Source organism: Xyrauchen texanus, chromosome 44 (genome assembly GCF_025860055.1).
Source record: "Xyrauchen texanus isolate HMW12.3.18 chromosome 44, RBS_HiC_50CHRs, whole genome shotgun sequence".
Lineage (NCBI taxonomy): Eukaryota > Metazoa > Chordata > Actinopteri > Cypriniformes > Catostomidae > Xyrauchen > Xyrauchen texanus.
Window position 1 is genome coordinate 20,933,779 of NC_068319.1, and position 17,050 is coordinate 20,950,828.

The 17,050-nt window shown below is 38.3% G+C and overlaps 1 protein-coding gene across 2 annotated transcripts in view; it reads left to right on the forward strand.

Annotated features, from left to right (window-relative positions):
* gfra2b (GDNF family receptor alpha 2b) overlaps positions 1-17,050 on the forward strand; it is an 82,336-nt gene that overhangs the window by 33,621 nt on the left and 31,665 nt on the right. For both annotated transcript variants that reach the window (XM_052116706.1, XM_052116707.1), the window contains exon 4: positions 4,723-5,107. In XM_052116706.1, the coding sequence (XP_051972666.1) occupies positions 4,723-5,107 (385 nt within the window). The remainder of the gene's footprint in view (positions 1-4,722; positions 5,108-17,050) is intronic.

Consider the following 17,050-nt stretch of genomic DNA (forward strand, 5'->3'; position numbering starts at 1 on the left):
GTGGGTACTTGGCATTCCAAATTGGAAGAAATAAAATAAATAACTACAGCGATGAATGCTACCAGCATCGGAGCTACACTTTTGTTAAGGCTGTTTTACACATTCCACGTTTTCAGGTTATAGTCTTTACACTGGGTATGTGAGCTGTGCGTGCAATTCTGCATTCATGAAGCCACAGTGAGAGGGGAGATTAGGCTTAGATCACCCTATTTTAACCACGCAGCACATGCTAAAATCAGCAAAAAACATGTTGAAAATACATTATACACCTATTTATCGACACAGTCTTTTACAATTAATGCTTGTATGACTCAATATAAAATACTGTATTAAACTACTCACCCATTGACTTAAAAAAAGATGTATTGACACAAGTACAACATTCAGTAACATGCATGCTACACTTTCCTAATGTAAATTTTATTTCATGATGGTTAGGTTTATAATATATTTCAATTACTCACTCTCAAACATCTTATTATTTATGTCCTTTATACCAGGAAAATGTCAATGTAGTAAGTCATAAATCACTATTTTCTGTAGTCACAGCACAGAAACAATAAAAACTCAAAGCGTATCTCCCGTTTAAGTTACGCAGCAATTCTGCTGTAGGTTTTAAGGTTAAGGATATTTCTGTTAAGGGCATTGGAAAATTTGAAAAATCCTCAGAGTAGCAGACTAGCAGCTACATGTTTGTGTACATAAGATGGCTGTCGACTCTTTGCATTTCACATTGCTTACATTGCTTTGTGCATCATAGCTTTTTGACTAATCACAGGATACAGCACCTCCCACAGTCCCTCTTCTTCAAAAAGTACCTACCCAAGTCTAGGAACTAAAAAGTCCCTCTAAAGTCCTTCTTTATGTCTAAGAGAAACTATAGTTCAAGTAAAAAAATGACGAAAAGTAATAGTTCAGATTAAAATTAAAACAGGTTTTGATTTCTGCAGTGGGAAAGGGCCTAGTTAAGTGAACTGTCAGCTTTTACAATGAGCTTTCTCTTTCAAGTCAACTATTGTTATGACGGAGCTACAGTTTGCAGGGAATATTTCTGAGCAATTAAGTTAAAGTTAATATATTTATAGCAACTTACCTGAGTTCTAACAAATCCAGTTTAATTGCACAGACTTTTGAAAGTAACTCTATCGCCCCCTTGAGTCGTGAAGTTTGTTCTTGTCACAGTATTGCAACTGAACCACATGTTGACAATACATCCACATGTGAAGCCCACATACGGGATACTTGACTTGCAATGTTTTAAATACAGACAGCATTTTTTGGATGGGATATGTTCTCAATACGAGAATACGCCCATGAGAATGTTTTGGTCATGGCTCTCTTCTTTCATTCTGAAGGTGAGAGCCACAGCGGCTGCTCCCCAAGCATAAATAAATAAGCATAAATAAACATAGAACACAAAAATCTGGGGTTAAATTTACAGTTTTTACATTTCAGTATTAAATGAATTATGATTCAAATCATAATTGTTCTCTCATCATTCACCAACTTTCAATTTATTGCCTACTCAATAAAGGAAACATGCAATGTTGCCTCAGAATTTGGCATAAACAAGGTATTTTAGTAAACCTTTGCATCGGGAGTACACCTATGATGTCTGAAAATGGTGCCTACAGAGGCAGCTCACTGGGTTATGTTGAATTGCAAATATTATGTGCAATTTGCATTTCCAACTAGAATTGCATATATCTGACCAGTTATGTCTACAAGAAAAAGAGGTGAATCAAGTGCATTTTATTTTTAAAAGGAGCCTGAAATCAACAGATTTTCTCCATTCGGTGGTGGAGCCAAAACAAAATCTAATATTATTTTCTTCCAAAATTCCCTCCAGCCCTGGTGAAGGCCCCATAAACTGGCTCTCCTTGAAGATTTGTTAGAGAACAGAGAGATGCTTTCCTGTTCCTCTGTCACAAGAGAAGATGAATATCAGGATCAAAACAACACTCTTCCAAGCACTCTTTTTGCTTCAAAAGCAGAAAGACTGAAAAAGCACTTAAAACATAAAAATAATCAGACATCTTGTTGCATGGCTTCCCTGTTCATTTGTCAGAGAACAAATGACCGTTCACATCTGCTGGGTCCTTTAAAATGAAGAATTGCTGTTGAACCTAGGTATGATAGATTCTTAAGACAAGAAGGCGAGATAAGAGGATAATAGAATGGGACTTTAAAAAAATAGCCACACAAGGGAGAGCAGTGCGACATTAAAGGATTTTTCCCATAAGTGTTGCCAATTGATTACTGTGGAACAGCCAGCTAAGAAGGGTGTGATGTTGAAAAGTGTTTATGCTCTGCGATTGGCAGCAGATTTGAAAGCAAGTAAAGGTTCTGAGTTGCATGGATTAATTTTATATTTCAAGCAAGTGCTGGATGCATAATAATCAGATTTAACTTAACTGTAATTTAGCTATCTTATATGGTGGAGATGTTATTCTGGGTCTAGGAATCTTAGACCAACATCCTGAAGAGAAAATCTTTATTTAATATGTGTTTCAGATCTGCATTTAAACTTTAAAACTTCCCTCTGGGCTTTTGTTTTTCATGTGCTTTGAACACAATCATTGTGCAAGATGTTGTAGGGGTATCTCTCTTTCTATTGGTTATGGAGAAACAATTTGATTGTGTTTGAGTCCTCAGTCGTTGAGCTTAGAATTGTGAGACTGGATGGGACGCTGTTGTCTGGCAGTAGAGCAAGGATGTATTTTTGCCAGAGAGGCAATCAGTGTATAGGTACACGTTCCACTTACATGAGCTTGTGAGAAGCAAAGGCTCACTGAGATCTTTTTTGAAGCCCCTGCCTGATTCCCTCAGCTTTAATAAAACGTGTGTGAGCATGCTACAAGGGAGCAATTTAAGCCGGGGATACTGTAAAACCTTGTCTGTCAGGGAGATAACAAGGTACCTCTGGTATAGTGCTAATTGGACATTGCATTTATATCCAAAGAATATTTATCACTTCTAGCAGCCATATTGTGACTATTCCTTTTTTCCCCACATGAACAGTTTCACCCTTTCCAAACTGTGAGTTTTATCAGCATATTTGAAGATGGGAAATTAGTTAATGAGTCTTGGAAACATGAGGAAATGTTGCCCGGTGTTCCATTGGGGTTGAAGGTTAAGACTCCTTAACAAGCACACACTGGTCAGATTTAATCAGAACCTTGACACATTTACTCATTTCAGATAACAGTCCCAGTGGTGGAAGAACATCCTGATTTAATCCAAAGATTTGGCTGTTCTGGTATTTTAACGGAAAGCAAGGGACATACTTGGATGTAAAAGGAGAACTCAGATGAGATGAGCTGTCAAACATCTTAAAAGGTTCACTACTGAATTCTGGGCTATCTATCAACATAGGCTGAAACATGAAATTGCAAGTTACTTGTTGAGAAATATCGCTTTGTTTTGTTTTATGTCAGTAAAGATTCGTCACTGCTCTTCTGCGTGGATGAATCTGATGGTTTGAGGCAGGGCTGGGACTAAAATTCGGCCCTGGAACAATCTGCTCTGTCTGGCCCACATGTTCACCTGTGAAAATGTTGCCATCTGAAGTCTAAATAATTATAGAATCAATAATAAATAATAAATAATAATTGAACATTTGAATAGCAATTGCAGTTAATAAAATTAATATTGCATCATATTTTGTCACATAAAGTTGCACATTTGACAGGAAAACAATGATTTTGAGTTGGAATGCAGAGGTAAATTTGCTGATAAGAAGAATGATAAAATCTGTAAAAAACGTAATTATCATCTAATTTATGTAGGGATATGTTATAAATATTCTGAAAGTAGAACTTCTTGACTGATATTGATCTATCATCAGTCTCTTAATCATTGAATTAACCTTCAATTAAAGTTCATTAGAACTGAAAATATTTACAGAGCACAAAATAGGTCTCCCGCTGCGATCTCTGTAACAAGAAACAGCTGTTAGATATTATGCCAGCCAAGCTTTGACGAACCACACAACTCCCTCTCTTCTGTAAACAGACACACGACCACACCCACATCCCCACAATAATCTTTTCATATCATGCAAGTGTGAACCTATTCAGCCTAGAGCATGACAATGACAGAGCTGTCTCAATAAATCGCATTTAAAATTCAGGAAATAATTTTGCTCTTGAATGTACCTCTTGAAAGAAACCTGCATTATCTCTGAAATGACAAGCAAGAGCAATTCCTCACTGAGCCACCCAAGGCTTCTAACAATGGCTTATCCAACAGTTCTAATTGGGTAAAATCTAATTAAACATGCTTCAAAAGACAAAGGCCTGACTGCTATGAAACCGCCTGTGCATGTTGAAAAAAGCCATTAGAGCACATGTTAGCTCTTATCAAAAAGTCAGAAAAGGTCATAATATGTCATGGTTTTCATTCTGAGATGTGAGAAGAGGCTAATGTGGAGGATGCACAGTCAGGGTCATATTTGATAAATGGCTATTGCACCATGAAAATGTGCTTGTCTTGATTATTTTCCTATATATGTCATGCAAAATACCAAAATTATGACAATACATGTGGATTTATATTTAAGTCAAAAGGTAGATCTTCCTCCTCAGCCAAAGAATCCTGGCAGCGTGTTGCCTATGTGCCTGGGTAGGCATGTATGAAGAAATATTTCCACTTTACTTCGACTTTGTATTTGTTTAGCCAAGCATGCTGACCATCACTGTTTCTTTCCACCTCTGTCGACAGCCATGGACTCAGCTTCTGCTAAAGAGAATCCATGCTCTGACACCGGCAAGCCTTGTAACCCTTGCCTGGATGCTGCAAAGGCCTGCAACCTAAATGACACCTGCAAGAGGCAGCGTGCAATGTATATGGCCACCTGCAACCGGGCAACTCCCATACAGCAAGCTCAGGAACCCTGCAACCGGAAGCGCTGCCATAAGGCTCTGCGGCAGTTCTTCGACCGTGTCCAGACAGAATTCAGCTACCCATTGCTCTTCTGCTCCTGTCGGGATAAAGCATGTGCTGAGCGTCGGCGACAAACCATCATGCCTGCGTGCTCTTTCGAGGAGAAGGCAAAGCCCAACTGCCTTGAGTTGAGAAGGACCTGCCGCTCAGATCCACTCTGCAGGTAAGGTTATAAAGTCTGAGTCACGTCACCAGAAATTTGACAAACTGTTATAATTTATTAGGGATGGGTCAGGATGTTTGACTAGTCAACAAGTTATCCATGAACTGACAATTAAAGTGAACTACTTTTTCTAGATATTTTTTAAATTTTTTTGTCATAGCTTTAATATTTTAACCTTATGCGACCCTGCAAACACATGCGTGGACATTGTATTTTGGCTTCGCTATATGCAACACATAATTTAATTTAATTTTAACTGACTGATCTCAGTTCAGAAGACTCTCTGCTTTCAGTAAAGAGTTAAACTTTTGACATACAGTGTGTAAAAAACAACATGGTGCCGATCACAGCAAGTTTTTCTTTTGGAGAAACGGCAACAAAACTACATCTGTTAAGAAACCTAATTAATTTTTTACATTCAAACCTGTTTAGAATATTCAAAATATTAGAGTCTATAGTTTCATTTGATATGCCATTTTTAAAATTTGTGGTATTTATTGTAAAACATCATGCTGCTAAACACAATGTACAGTAATGTGTACTTTAGTCCATTTTTTGTTTAGAAATCCTATATTTACTGTGCATAATCACATTGAGATTCAGTGGGTTCATCCAAAGGCTGAAAAATGTTGCTTTTAAAGGCTATATATAGTGATAGGATTGCACCTTATAGAATAAAGTGCATTTCAAACTGTTCCGAGACCAGAGCAGACAGACAGCACACTGGAGGTTAAGTCATTCACTAAATAGGAAGCAAGGGAGCATCCTATAGCTTCCTATAGAAGCTATAGCTATAGAAGTGTATTCACTCCTAAAATCAGACTGAAAGGTCAGTTTTAGGCTGCAGATGATGTTTGGGCCACTCAACATGTTTGGCAGACATGGGACAATGTAATTAGTACATAGATTCAGAATTTATAATGTAAAATTTTATTTTTAAATGGTTGGCAGTGATTGGAAGATGCTTGCCATTACTTTGAATCAGAATTAATTATGTTAATTTCTGATGTAATGTCTGTAGTCTCAAAAACATGAATATCCAACACTCCTGAAAACATAATAAACAATTGATTAAAAAAAATCTAATTTTCTATAGCTTGGTATTATTTAAATAGTACCGCTGTCCACAAATGTTGACATACATTTTTAGGAAACATTTTGTCTAGAAATAATCATTATTATTATTATTTTGCATTTTTATTAGGTGATATTAGTTACAAATCAAAAAGGGAAATGGAAAATGCACACAGAAGACATGCTCGGGTCTCAGGTGGTTAATGTCCTAATGTCAAGAGAACAAAGTTCAACGTGTGATCATGCAACCAAGAAATACTTGTTTTATAGAGTGAGGAGAGTTAATAAACCTAGGATTGTGAACTACGAGAAAATAAATTTTCTGTGTATTAAATTAACTGTTTACTTTTGAGCCTGAACAGCCCAGTTCATGTGTCATTCATCACCCTGGGACTTCAAGAGACTGCCTGAGTAAAAACCTTAGTCTTTCAATGCTGGTCATTAACTGGTCAAAGGATGCTCATTAGCTGTTCCAAACTTGTCAATAGAATGCCAAAGCTAGTCATAAGCTTTTCAAAGCTAGTCATTAGTTGGTCAGGGCTAGTCATAAGCTGATCCAAACTGGTCATTGGTAAGTCATCAACTGGAAGGTAAAGTTGAACCAGCAGCAAACCACCTACCAGCTGGTCATACCATCTTCAGGTGGTACAAGTTTTTGGAACATGGTTGCTGGTTGACCAGCTGGAAACCAGCTACCAAGTGCCAAAACATGGTTACCATCTTAAGCTGGGTGTTCCAGCAGGAGGAAGAGTACTGTAATTGTAAAAAGTATATCTGCTACTTTTTTACTCAAAGCTAACACATATGGAATAAAAGCCGCAAAACTCCAATTTGGATTTCATGGGGTCCTTAAGTCCAGCACTTGTTTGGTGGCTGGGCTCCAGACTCTTTGTCCTCAAACACTATATGATGTATAAACTGAGAGAAAAGTGAGAACCCCCACCAGGCCAAAGGCAGGACTTTGGCTGCCCGCTCTGTCTGTTGTTGCCTCCAGAAATCACCTTGCCTTTGCCCACAGTGGGAGACTGGAGGACATCCAACAGCAGAACTGCTTTACTGAAGTGCACAGACTGAGTACACAGTAATGAAAGACACAGTGATATGTATAGTTATCCTAATTTGAATAAGATCAGGGCTTGAGTTGAGGGAGAATGCGAGGGGATGCCATCCCCTTGTTGCAAGAAATACCAAAAAGCATCCACCTTGTAAAACCACCATCCTCCCTTTCCAGCCCCTTTAGATAAATTGTGTCATGCATTACTTAGAACTAATCATACAGCTGTGGCCAAAAGTATTGTCAGTGACATACATTTTGTGTTTCGCAAAGTTTACTGCTTCAGTTGTTGTGGTGTTGATTCAAATTGTTTCTAGATTATTGTACAGAGTTATCAGATGCATTTTAAATGTTTGCAAAAAAGCTTAATTGGCCAAAAAAATGAACTTTATCACAAAAACTCAAATTTCACAGTTTTTTTGCCCTGGCACAAAATGACCAGCTAACATAATTTCATTAATAATATCAGCAGCACCTGGGAAAGTGTGAATGAGTACTAGTCAGGTGAAATCATTATCATTCTGATTGGATTATAAGAGCAGACTGATTGCTTTAAAAAGAGGGAAGAAGTGCTTCCAATCATTGTGTTCTTGTTAGCAATGGTTACCTCTAAAGAAAGATGAGCAGCCATCATCATTTTGCATCAAAATTCCTACATAACATGATATTTAAGCTTGTTTAACAAATGTTAGCAGAGTTGCAGGTGTTCAAAACATGGTAAATAATACTCTCCTTTGATAATAGTAGACCTGTAGCACAAATGCTAGTTGCAGACTGTTTATGAATCTGGTTGCTAGGAGACATCTCTGGCGACAGTCAAAGCCTGTTAAGTAAGAGTAGCATTGCAGTTTGTTTCCTTTAAAGTCATCTTCCGAGCATCTGGCATTGGAACGCCTTTAGTCTGTGTTCGGAGGTGGAATATCCCACATCCGATTTGAACGGAACCCAGCATCTGTACCTAAACTCGTAAGTAATGCTTTAGATTACAGCCCGCAATTTATAGTGCAAGTACACCAAATTTACAGCGAATCGGACAGGAGATGGCCACCGTCATGGTCCAGGAATGACATCTGTGGCTGAACCTGGTCGAGATGCGGGATACTGACAAAGCCTGCTTTCTCAACGCCCCCGTCTCCCAGCTCAGCCTGTTCTGCTATGCCGCTGAGGACTTCGCCCAGCAGTTTTCAGGGGTGAAGAAACAGACAGAGGCCATTCAACACATCATGCCTCCTCATCACTCAAGAGCCTGTACTCTATCTGTTCGCCGAGGGCATCCCCCTGCGACTGCAAAAGCTCAGGCAGCTCCTCCCGAAACCGGGCCCAGCTCTTGGCCCCAGGGTAGAGCTCCCCGCAGGAAGCTGACGCCCCCGTCTCATGAACCCCTTCGTGGATCCGAAAGGCCCCAAGCATTTCTGAGACGATCGACTCAGGGAGAGAGGTGGCCTCTATGGAACTGGCCTCTAGACCACTCCATCCCCCGGCGGAGGGCCGGCAGGGAAACCTATTGCCACACCCCGAACGGGCTGTGGTACCCAAAAGAGCAGCTTCCTCACTCCTTGATTCACCTAACCAGTGTCCAAACAAGCCGTTCTCACGGTGGTCTGGCACCAAACACCTACAGTCATGGCACCATGGACGCGGTCTCTTCGCCTCCACACCTTCGACTGCAGACTCTCTGCAGGCCGGTTCTGAAGAGTCTAGAGGATGCCTCCATAGGCTTTCTTATGATGTGTTACATTCTTTCGAGCAGACAGAGGAGTACGTTTGAAGTAAGTTTGGTGCAGAAGAAATCAAAATAAACCTTGTGTAAAATGTCAGCTTTACACTAAGTGAAATTCTATTTCTAGCCATTTTACATGCACGTTACCAGGAACCATCATATTTTTTTATTGAGAAATTTCACTTTGGATCATAAATTCTTTTGTTCTAGTAAAACCTTTGAAATTAGGGCAATAATCGTATTCTTGACAATAATTTTTGGATTGTTTTCCTGTAAAAATATCTAAATATCCTCAAAACAAGATCAGTTTGATTTATCTTGCTTTAGAAACAACATTGCATAAGATATGTAGGTTTTTCATAGAATGTATTTTTAAAATGTGTATTTTGTCTTACAGTACTGGCAGAGTTTTATAGTCAAAACAAGTGAAAAAATCTATCAGTGCTGAAGAAGTAATCCAAAGAATTTAGAATACATTACTGACCTTGAGTAATCTAACGAAATACGTTACAACTGACATTTTACAGCATGTATTCTGTAATCTGTAGTGGAAAACATTTCAAAAGTAACCCTCCCAACACTGTATATATATTGGCGGCCAAAGGTTTCGAATAATGTACAGATTTTGATGTTTTGGAAGGAAATTGGTTCTTTAATTCACCAAAGTGACATTCAGTTGATCACAAAGTATAGTCAGGACATTACTGATGTAAAATACTGCACCATCACTATTTGAAAAAATATATTTTTTATCAAATATAGACAGGCCCCATTTCCAGCAGCCATCACTCCAAAACCTTATCCTTGAGTAATCACTCTAAATTGCTTATTTGGTACTAGAAATTCACTTGCCATTATATCAAACACAGCTGAAAGATATTTGGTTCATTAAATGAAGCTTAACATTGTTTTTGTGTTTGTTTTTGAGTTGCCACAGTACGCAATAGACCGGCATGTTTTAAGGTCAATATTAGGTAAAAAAATGGCAAAAGAATACAATAGCTTTATTTAGAAAATCAGATAATCATTGTTTTCAGGAATGAAGGCTATACAATGCTTGAAATTGCAAAAAAAGATTTCATACAAAGGTGTACACTACAGTCTTCAAAGACAAAGGACAGGTGGCTCTAACAAGGAAAGAAGGAGATGTGGAAGGCCCTAAACAAGAGGATAAGTACATCAGAGTCTCTAGTTTGAGAAATAGACACCTCACATGTCCTCAGCTGACAGCTTCATTGAATTCTACCTGCTCAACACCAGTTTCATGTACAACAGTAAAGAGAAGACTCAGGGGTGCAGGCCTTATGGGAAAAACTGCAAAGAAAAATACACTTTTGAAACAGAAAAACAAAAAGAAAAGGTTATAGTGGACAAAGAAAAACAGACATTGAACAACAGATAATTGGAAAAGAGTGTTATGGATCTTAACCCCACTGAGCATTTGTGGAATCAGCTAGAGTGTAAGGTGCATGAGAAGTGCCCGACAAGACAGCGACATCTATGGCAAGTGCTACAGGAAGTGTGGGGTGAAATGTCACTTGAGTATCTGGACAAACTGACAGCTAGAATGCCAAGGATCTGTAAAGCTGTCATTGCTGCACGTGTTTTTTTTTATAATGTCTAGACTATGCATTGTGATCAATTGAATGCCACTTTGGTGAATAAAAGTACCAATTTCTTTCCATTAGAGCAAAATCTGTATGTTATTCCAAACGTATGCCCGCCAGTGTATATGGCAATAAAAGTGGTGAATGAAGAGAAATCTTCTGTTGTTTTCTGTGGGGTTTTTTGGGGAATGTGGATCTTTCATATCAATTTGAGGAGTGCCTATGGTTTGCATGTTTCACATTTTATTGTAAGTGTGTCATGCAGTGTAGAACTCGTAGTGGTCTGGTCTTGGTCTTGACTCTGTCTCAACCCCTCAAAGTCTTGGTCTTTTCTCGGTCTCAATACACTCTGGTTTGGTCTTTACTTGGTCTCGGTTTAGGTGGTCTTGACTACAACACTGGTTACAACATGTAAATGTTTTTAATTCAAACCCATAAAAGTTTGTAGAACTTTCTTACACTAGTGTTTAAACATCCTTCATAGAAACAGACCAAACTTCCTTTATACTAGTTCAGTTTTTGGAGTAGAAAAAATTTGTGTATTTTACAGTGGGCGAGCAATATAGAAAAAAACCTTTTTCATGATCATAACATGGATTCTTTTCACAAAATTCATCATAAAATATAATAACAGAGAGTAATATGTACATATTATGTCCATGTGTCCTAAAGGTAAATGAAGTGATGCTCTTTTTTGTCCAGATCTATTAAATTAAAAATACATGTAAAAAAATTCACACCAACCATTTGCTTGAATACACATATTCTATGATGAGCTGAGTTTTAAGTCATACTGATATTTTTTCTTTGGCTTAAAAATAATGTGGTGTCGAGAGACAGTACAAAAAAGTCAGTCTCATTGAAAGCTGAAATTATTGAAAAAATAAATGTTGGCAAGACTAGTGCAGAATAATATTTAATTGTTATTTTGAGGGAGAAAAGGAGTGAAACAATTGTGTTCTAAAATATAATTCATATTTAAAAACACTTTTGTCCACTAAATCAAATAAACGGGTTGTTTATGTCGACCATAAAAAACATAAATCAGAGCATAACACCTTTAGACTGAGCGTGAAGTAAAAAAAGATATATATCTTATATTCTTTTTGAATTTTTTATGAAAAGGCACATTTTATTCAAATCATGTGGTGGGACACTGAGAACACTGAGTTGGCCTTTTTCCTCTCTTTTAAATTGTACAGTGTATTTTAATAATTATTGTTTCCCTCACCATGTCCCCTCCCATATTCAGGAAGGCGGGGATGACCTGCCGGCAGACGGGGCTTAAGGCATGCCCTCCCCCAGGGAATGAGTGAGGGTGGAGGTCGGGACCGGGTCGTGATTCTACACACCCGGCCCCTTATCAGACTAATCAAGCCTCCGAGAGGGATAAAGGCCGACTGCAGACGATGGTGTGAAAGAGAGATGAAGTTTAAGATTTCTGAAAATCTTATCCTAAAGGCACTTATTTGAGTCATGTGATATGGATTTTAGAACCAGTGTGCCATCAGGATTTGTGTAAATGATTCATGGGTTTGTTATTTATTCATTAACCTGTTGACCCGCACGCGGGAGTGACGTCACTCTGCTTAAATTGAATATATAATTTACAGTCTATAAATGTAATAAATGTTAACAAATTCTACATCTTTTCAAAGGTCTAAGGGTTCAACATTGATATCCGATCTCTGTTTCACAAAAGCAATGCTCCACAAACAGCAATTTAGTTATTTTTGCCAGGAGTACAAATGAAAACATGCAATATCAAAACGGGACTTCATACCTTTATTATGAAAACACGATCGCCAGATGAATCCAGTTTGCCACATTTGGGTCAATTGTCCATGACAAGCGTTCATTGAAAAACATCCAATAGCACTTTTTATCCATAAAAGTGATACATTTGAGAAATATTTATATATTCTACATTGTTTACATGCGATCTCGCCTGAAAGAATTTCCCTTCATCATCGTTCTTCAACAAACTATGCAATCTGAGCAGCATTCATGTTGTAAAACTGTATATGATCTTATATATTAGAGTCTCATAAACAAAACGAGCCTGTCTCCAAAGCCTATTTTTAAAAATGTGGCATAGTTTTATTCATAATAGCCAAGCAGTGCAGTCAAATTTAGTGTTGTCTTGAGAGGCGGAGCCTTAATTTTACTCTGTATGCTTCCAGCGATTTTACAGAGAAAAAAGCTCACAGGAACCTCAATTTTTGTTAGATCATCTTAAAATTTGAAGCATAACTTCTTTAGACTTGTGGCTTTGAGAACATTGTATTTCTGGGTTGTCTTGGCACTTTTATTATCTTTATATATATATATATATATATATATATATATATATATATATATATATATATATATATAAAAACATGTTCAGTACCAAATATTTCCATTACTATAAACTTCAGCTTCTCTAACTTTAAAAAATAACAACATATTTTAATTCTGAAACTTGGGAAATAAAACCCAACGTGTCTTCTTTCAAAAGATACTACAACTGTGTCCTAAGTGTTCAGTAAATACAACCATTTAAGTTCAGGTATGTCATTTTCATGGTTTGTGCTTAAAAAGGGGGCACACATCAACAGTTTAAATATCTTGCCTTGAAAAGCAGTAGTCACCAGTTACTTTCTTTGTATGGAAAAGAGCAGCTTAGACACTCTGCCACAAATTATTCCTTTTGTGTTTCAAGGAAGAAAGAAAGTCTTACAGGTTTTGGAAAATATAAGGGTGCTTAAATTATGACAGAATTTTTATTTTTGCGAGAACTATTCCATTAAACTCAGCAAAATATATAATGTCCCATGAAATATTCTTTAAGGGCAGTCAGAATTAGCACAGGTTAAAATGTTCTGAAACTATGTGGATAAAAAATGACAAAAAAGGACATGACAAAAGTCAAAATGTACTGAGAGTATTTCTTCTAACATCTTCGGTCATGGCACAAATGAGCAATAAGAGACATATCCTTCAAAATGTCCTGCCTAAAATATTTGGCCTTGATACTTTACTTGTCCAAATGCATGCTGTCTATTGTTTGCGGATATCCCTGCTGGGCTAGGGCCAGAGTGTGAAGAGGAATAGTTCCACAACCATCTGTTCCTTAATCATCAGTGATGAGCACTTCAATTAGGCAATGAGAGGGCTGCCATGATTGTGTGCTGAAGACTGAAACATATTTGTCATCTTAAGCAGCTATGGCTGACCTGAAATGCTGCATGGGGGCTGGAATGAGTCTAAACGTGTTTAGAGGTAGACTACACACAAAAAAAGAAGTATTGGAATTATTCTTGGCTTGGAACATGGGTTGAGCTGGGGGAAGGCTTCTGGTGCTTAAAACTCAAATGCTTTTAGTAAAGCCCTGAATGTTTTATAATCTTGTAGGCATGTCAAAAGCACCAGTACACTCGGTACCAAGTCAATGCTAAAATATAAAAGTAATCATACCAGTCTTTTTTCAGTATCAGGAATACTAAAACACTGTCTGGTGTTTTATGAGCATTTGCACGCATGCAAGAAGAGCCAGGGCCAATCATGGAGGGTGCTGTGATGGGCTTTTCCACCCCAAATTAAAAAATGTAATTTTTTTACATTTTCTCGAAAACTTTAAACACTGTCTCTGTGTCATATACAAATTCCTCTTTTTGTTTTAAGTGACCAACACAACAACACTGACTTAAACAACGGTGGGAAATGAGGGCAGCACTATTTTTCAACTATGTCGAAAACAATGTACATTTTTGCTGTTCCGTTCAGTGGCACTAGTGGCGCAGAAATAACACACTTCAGCTTTAACTATCCAACATTGAAATCTTTCAAAGTACCCCTGGTTGAGAATCACTGGTCTAGCGACCTTTAGATTTTGCAAAAGTATGCTCATACTGGAACAAACATAAATATGAGGCTAGAAAAATAATATTAATTCCTCAATATCCAGTCAACGTTGAAAGACAGAGCCTGGAGCCAAAAGTTACTTTTTATCAAACTCGCATGAATTGTTTGAATGCCTAGTTTTTAAGAACAAATGTGCATGGATAGACTCACCTGATTGCTTAAAAGATCAGCATCACTTTATAAATCAGTTTGACATGTAGTTGCCTGACTTACACCAGCTGATTTAAAAAAGAAATGGAAAACCAGACCCTGTAATACATTTTCTGTAATACTTGATACTTGTTCAGCGATGTGCCAATGCAGTCTCACAAAATTTAGCTGTGAATTATATTTGGATGATTGCCATGACATGGGGCAGATAAATGGTGACATCTGTTTAGTGATGTCCCTTGGGGGATTGAAGACGGTTTATTACTGTTACCAGGTGCATTCCTTTACACTTTCTCACTCTTCTGCTCCCTTAAGCCAGCCAGAATATAATTAACAATGTAAATCATCAACTCCACTGATGGATTTGTTAATTTATGTAAGAAGAGTTATCTGCTTCTAGGTTTAATAGAAAGACAAGTTGGTTTATGTGCACCTTTCCTGCTTTGCCATTCAAAAAGTACAGTCCCCATTGCACAATCTACAATCATAATAAGAATAAATATTTATCTGTGGAAATGCTCCTTAGGGCCCAGTTTTGACAAGTACAGTAGTTATATACACTCACCTAAAGGATTATTAGGAACACCTGTTCAATTTCTCATTAATGCAATTATCTAATCAACTAATCACATGGCAGTTGCTTCAATGCATTTAGGGGTGTGGTCCTGGTCAAGACAATCTCCTGAACTCCAAACTGAATGTCAGAATGGGAAAGAAAGGTGATTTAAGCAATTTTGAGCGTGGCATGGTTGTTGGTGCCAGACGGGTCGGTCTGAGTATTTCACAATCTGCTCAGTTACTGGGATTTTCATGCACAACCATTTCTAGGGTTTACAAAGAATGGTGTGAAAAGGGAAAACATCCAGTATGCGGCAGTCGTGTGGGCGAAAATGCCTTGTTGATGCTAGAGGTCAAAGGAGAATGGGCAGACTGATTCAAGCTGATAGAAGAGCAACTTTGCCTGAAATAACCACTCGTTACAACCGAGGTATGCAGCAAAGCATTTGTGAAGCCACAACACACACAACCTTGAGGCGGATGGGCTACAACAGCAGAAGACCCCACCGGGTACCACTCATCTCCACTACAAATAGGAAAAAGAGGCTACAATTTGCAAGAGCTCACCAAAATTGGACAGTTGAAGACTGGAAAAATGTTGCCTGGTCTGATGAGTCTCGATTTCTGTTGAGACATTCAGATGGTAGAGTCAGAATTTGGCGTAAACAGAATGAGAACATGGATCCATCATGCCTTGTTACCACTGTGCAGGCTGGTGGTGGTGGTGTAATGGTGTGGGGGATGTTTTCTTGGCACACTTTAGGCCCCTTAGTGCCAATTGGGCATCGTTTAAATGCCACGGCCTACCTGAGCATTGTTTCTGACCATGTCCATCCCTTTATGGCCACCATGTACCCATCCTCTGATGGCTACTTCCAGCAGGATAATGCACCATGTCACAAAGCTCGAATCATTTCAAATTGGTTTCTTGAACATGACAATGAGTTCACTGTACTAAAATGGCCCCCACAGTCACTCAACCCAATAGAGCATCTTTGGGATGTGGTGGAACGGGAGCTTCGTGCCCTGGATGTGCATCCCACAAATCTCCATCAACTGCAAGATGCTATCCTATCAATATGGGCCAACATTTCTAAAGAATGCTTTCAGCACCTTGTTGAATCAATGCCACGTAGAATTAAGGCAGTTCTGAGGCGAAAGGGGGTCAAAACACAGTATTAGTATGGTGTTCCTAATAATCCTTTAGGTGAGTGTATATACTGTATATATTGCCTTTGTAATTAAAGGATTGTGAAAAGATCTTGTCAAATATTAAATAATAATATTTGTAAGTCTGTATGCACCTACTCTGGAATATTAATTTAGATTATTGTTGGTAATTGAAATAATTAAGTAATATTCTTGAACTCCTAGCACCGTCTGGTCCAGGAGTCACTTCACTATGCCCATTCAGAGGGGTTGACTTTGAATTGCAGTCTTATCAGCATGCACAGTTCGTTGATTGCTGATTTTAAACACCTTGCTTCATGTGCCTTTTTGCTGTGAGTTACTGCTGCAGTTATCTAGTGATAAAGCACTGTGTGAAATAACTGCGCACAAGAAAGCATGAGGAACATCTATTTCAAATGTCAATAAAGCACAGTAGATAGGATGACCTTATCGGCCATTGCCCATGAGAGTGGCGCACACACCATTCTTTGTTCTAAGAGGTAAACACCCAGCAGGCAACACCTGTGGGCCCAAGAGTCAGTAGCTTTTGGTTAATATTCACACCATGGCCGGCCCAAGCCAGATCGGTGAGTCAGGTCTATACACCATGTAGGATGATTCACTATTAATCAGGGGCTCAGAGGAGGGTACCGAGTCCGAGATCTCCATCTCGCTTGCGTTATATTGTGGAAAGGCTATGCTGT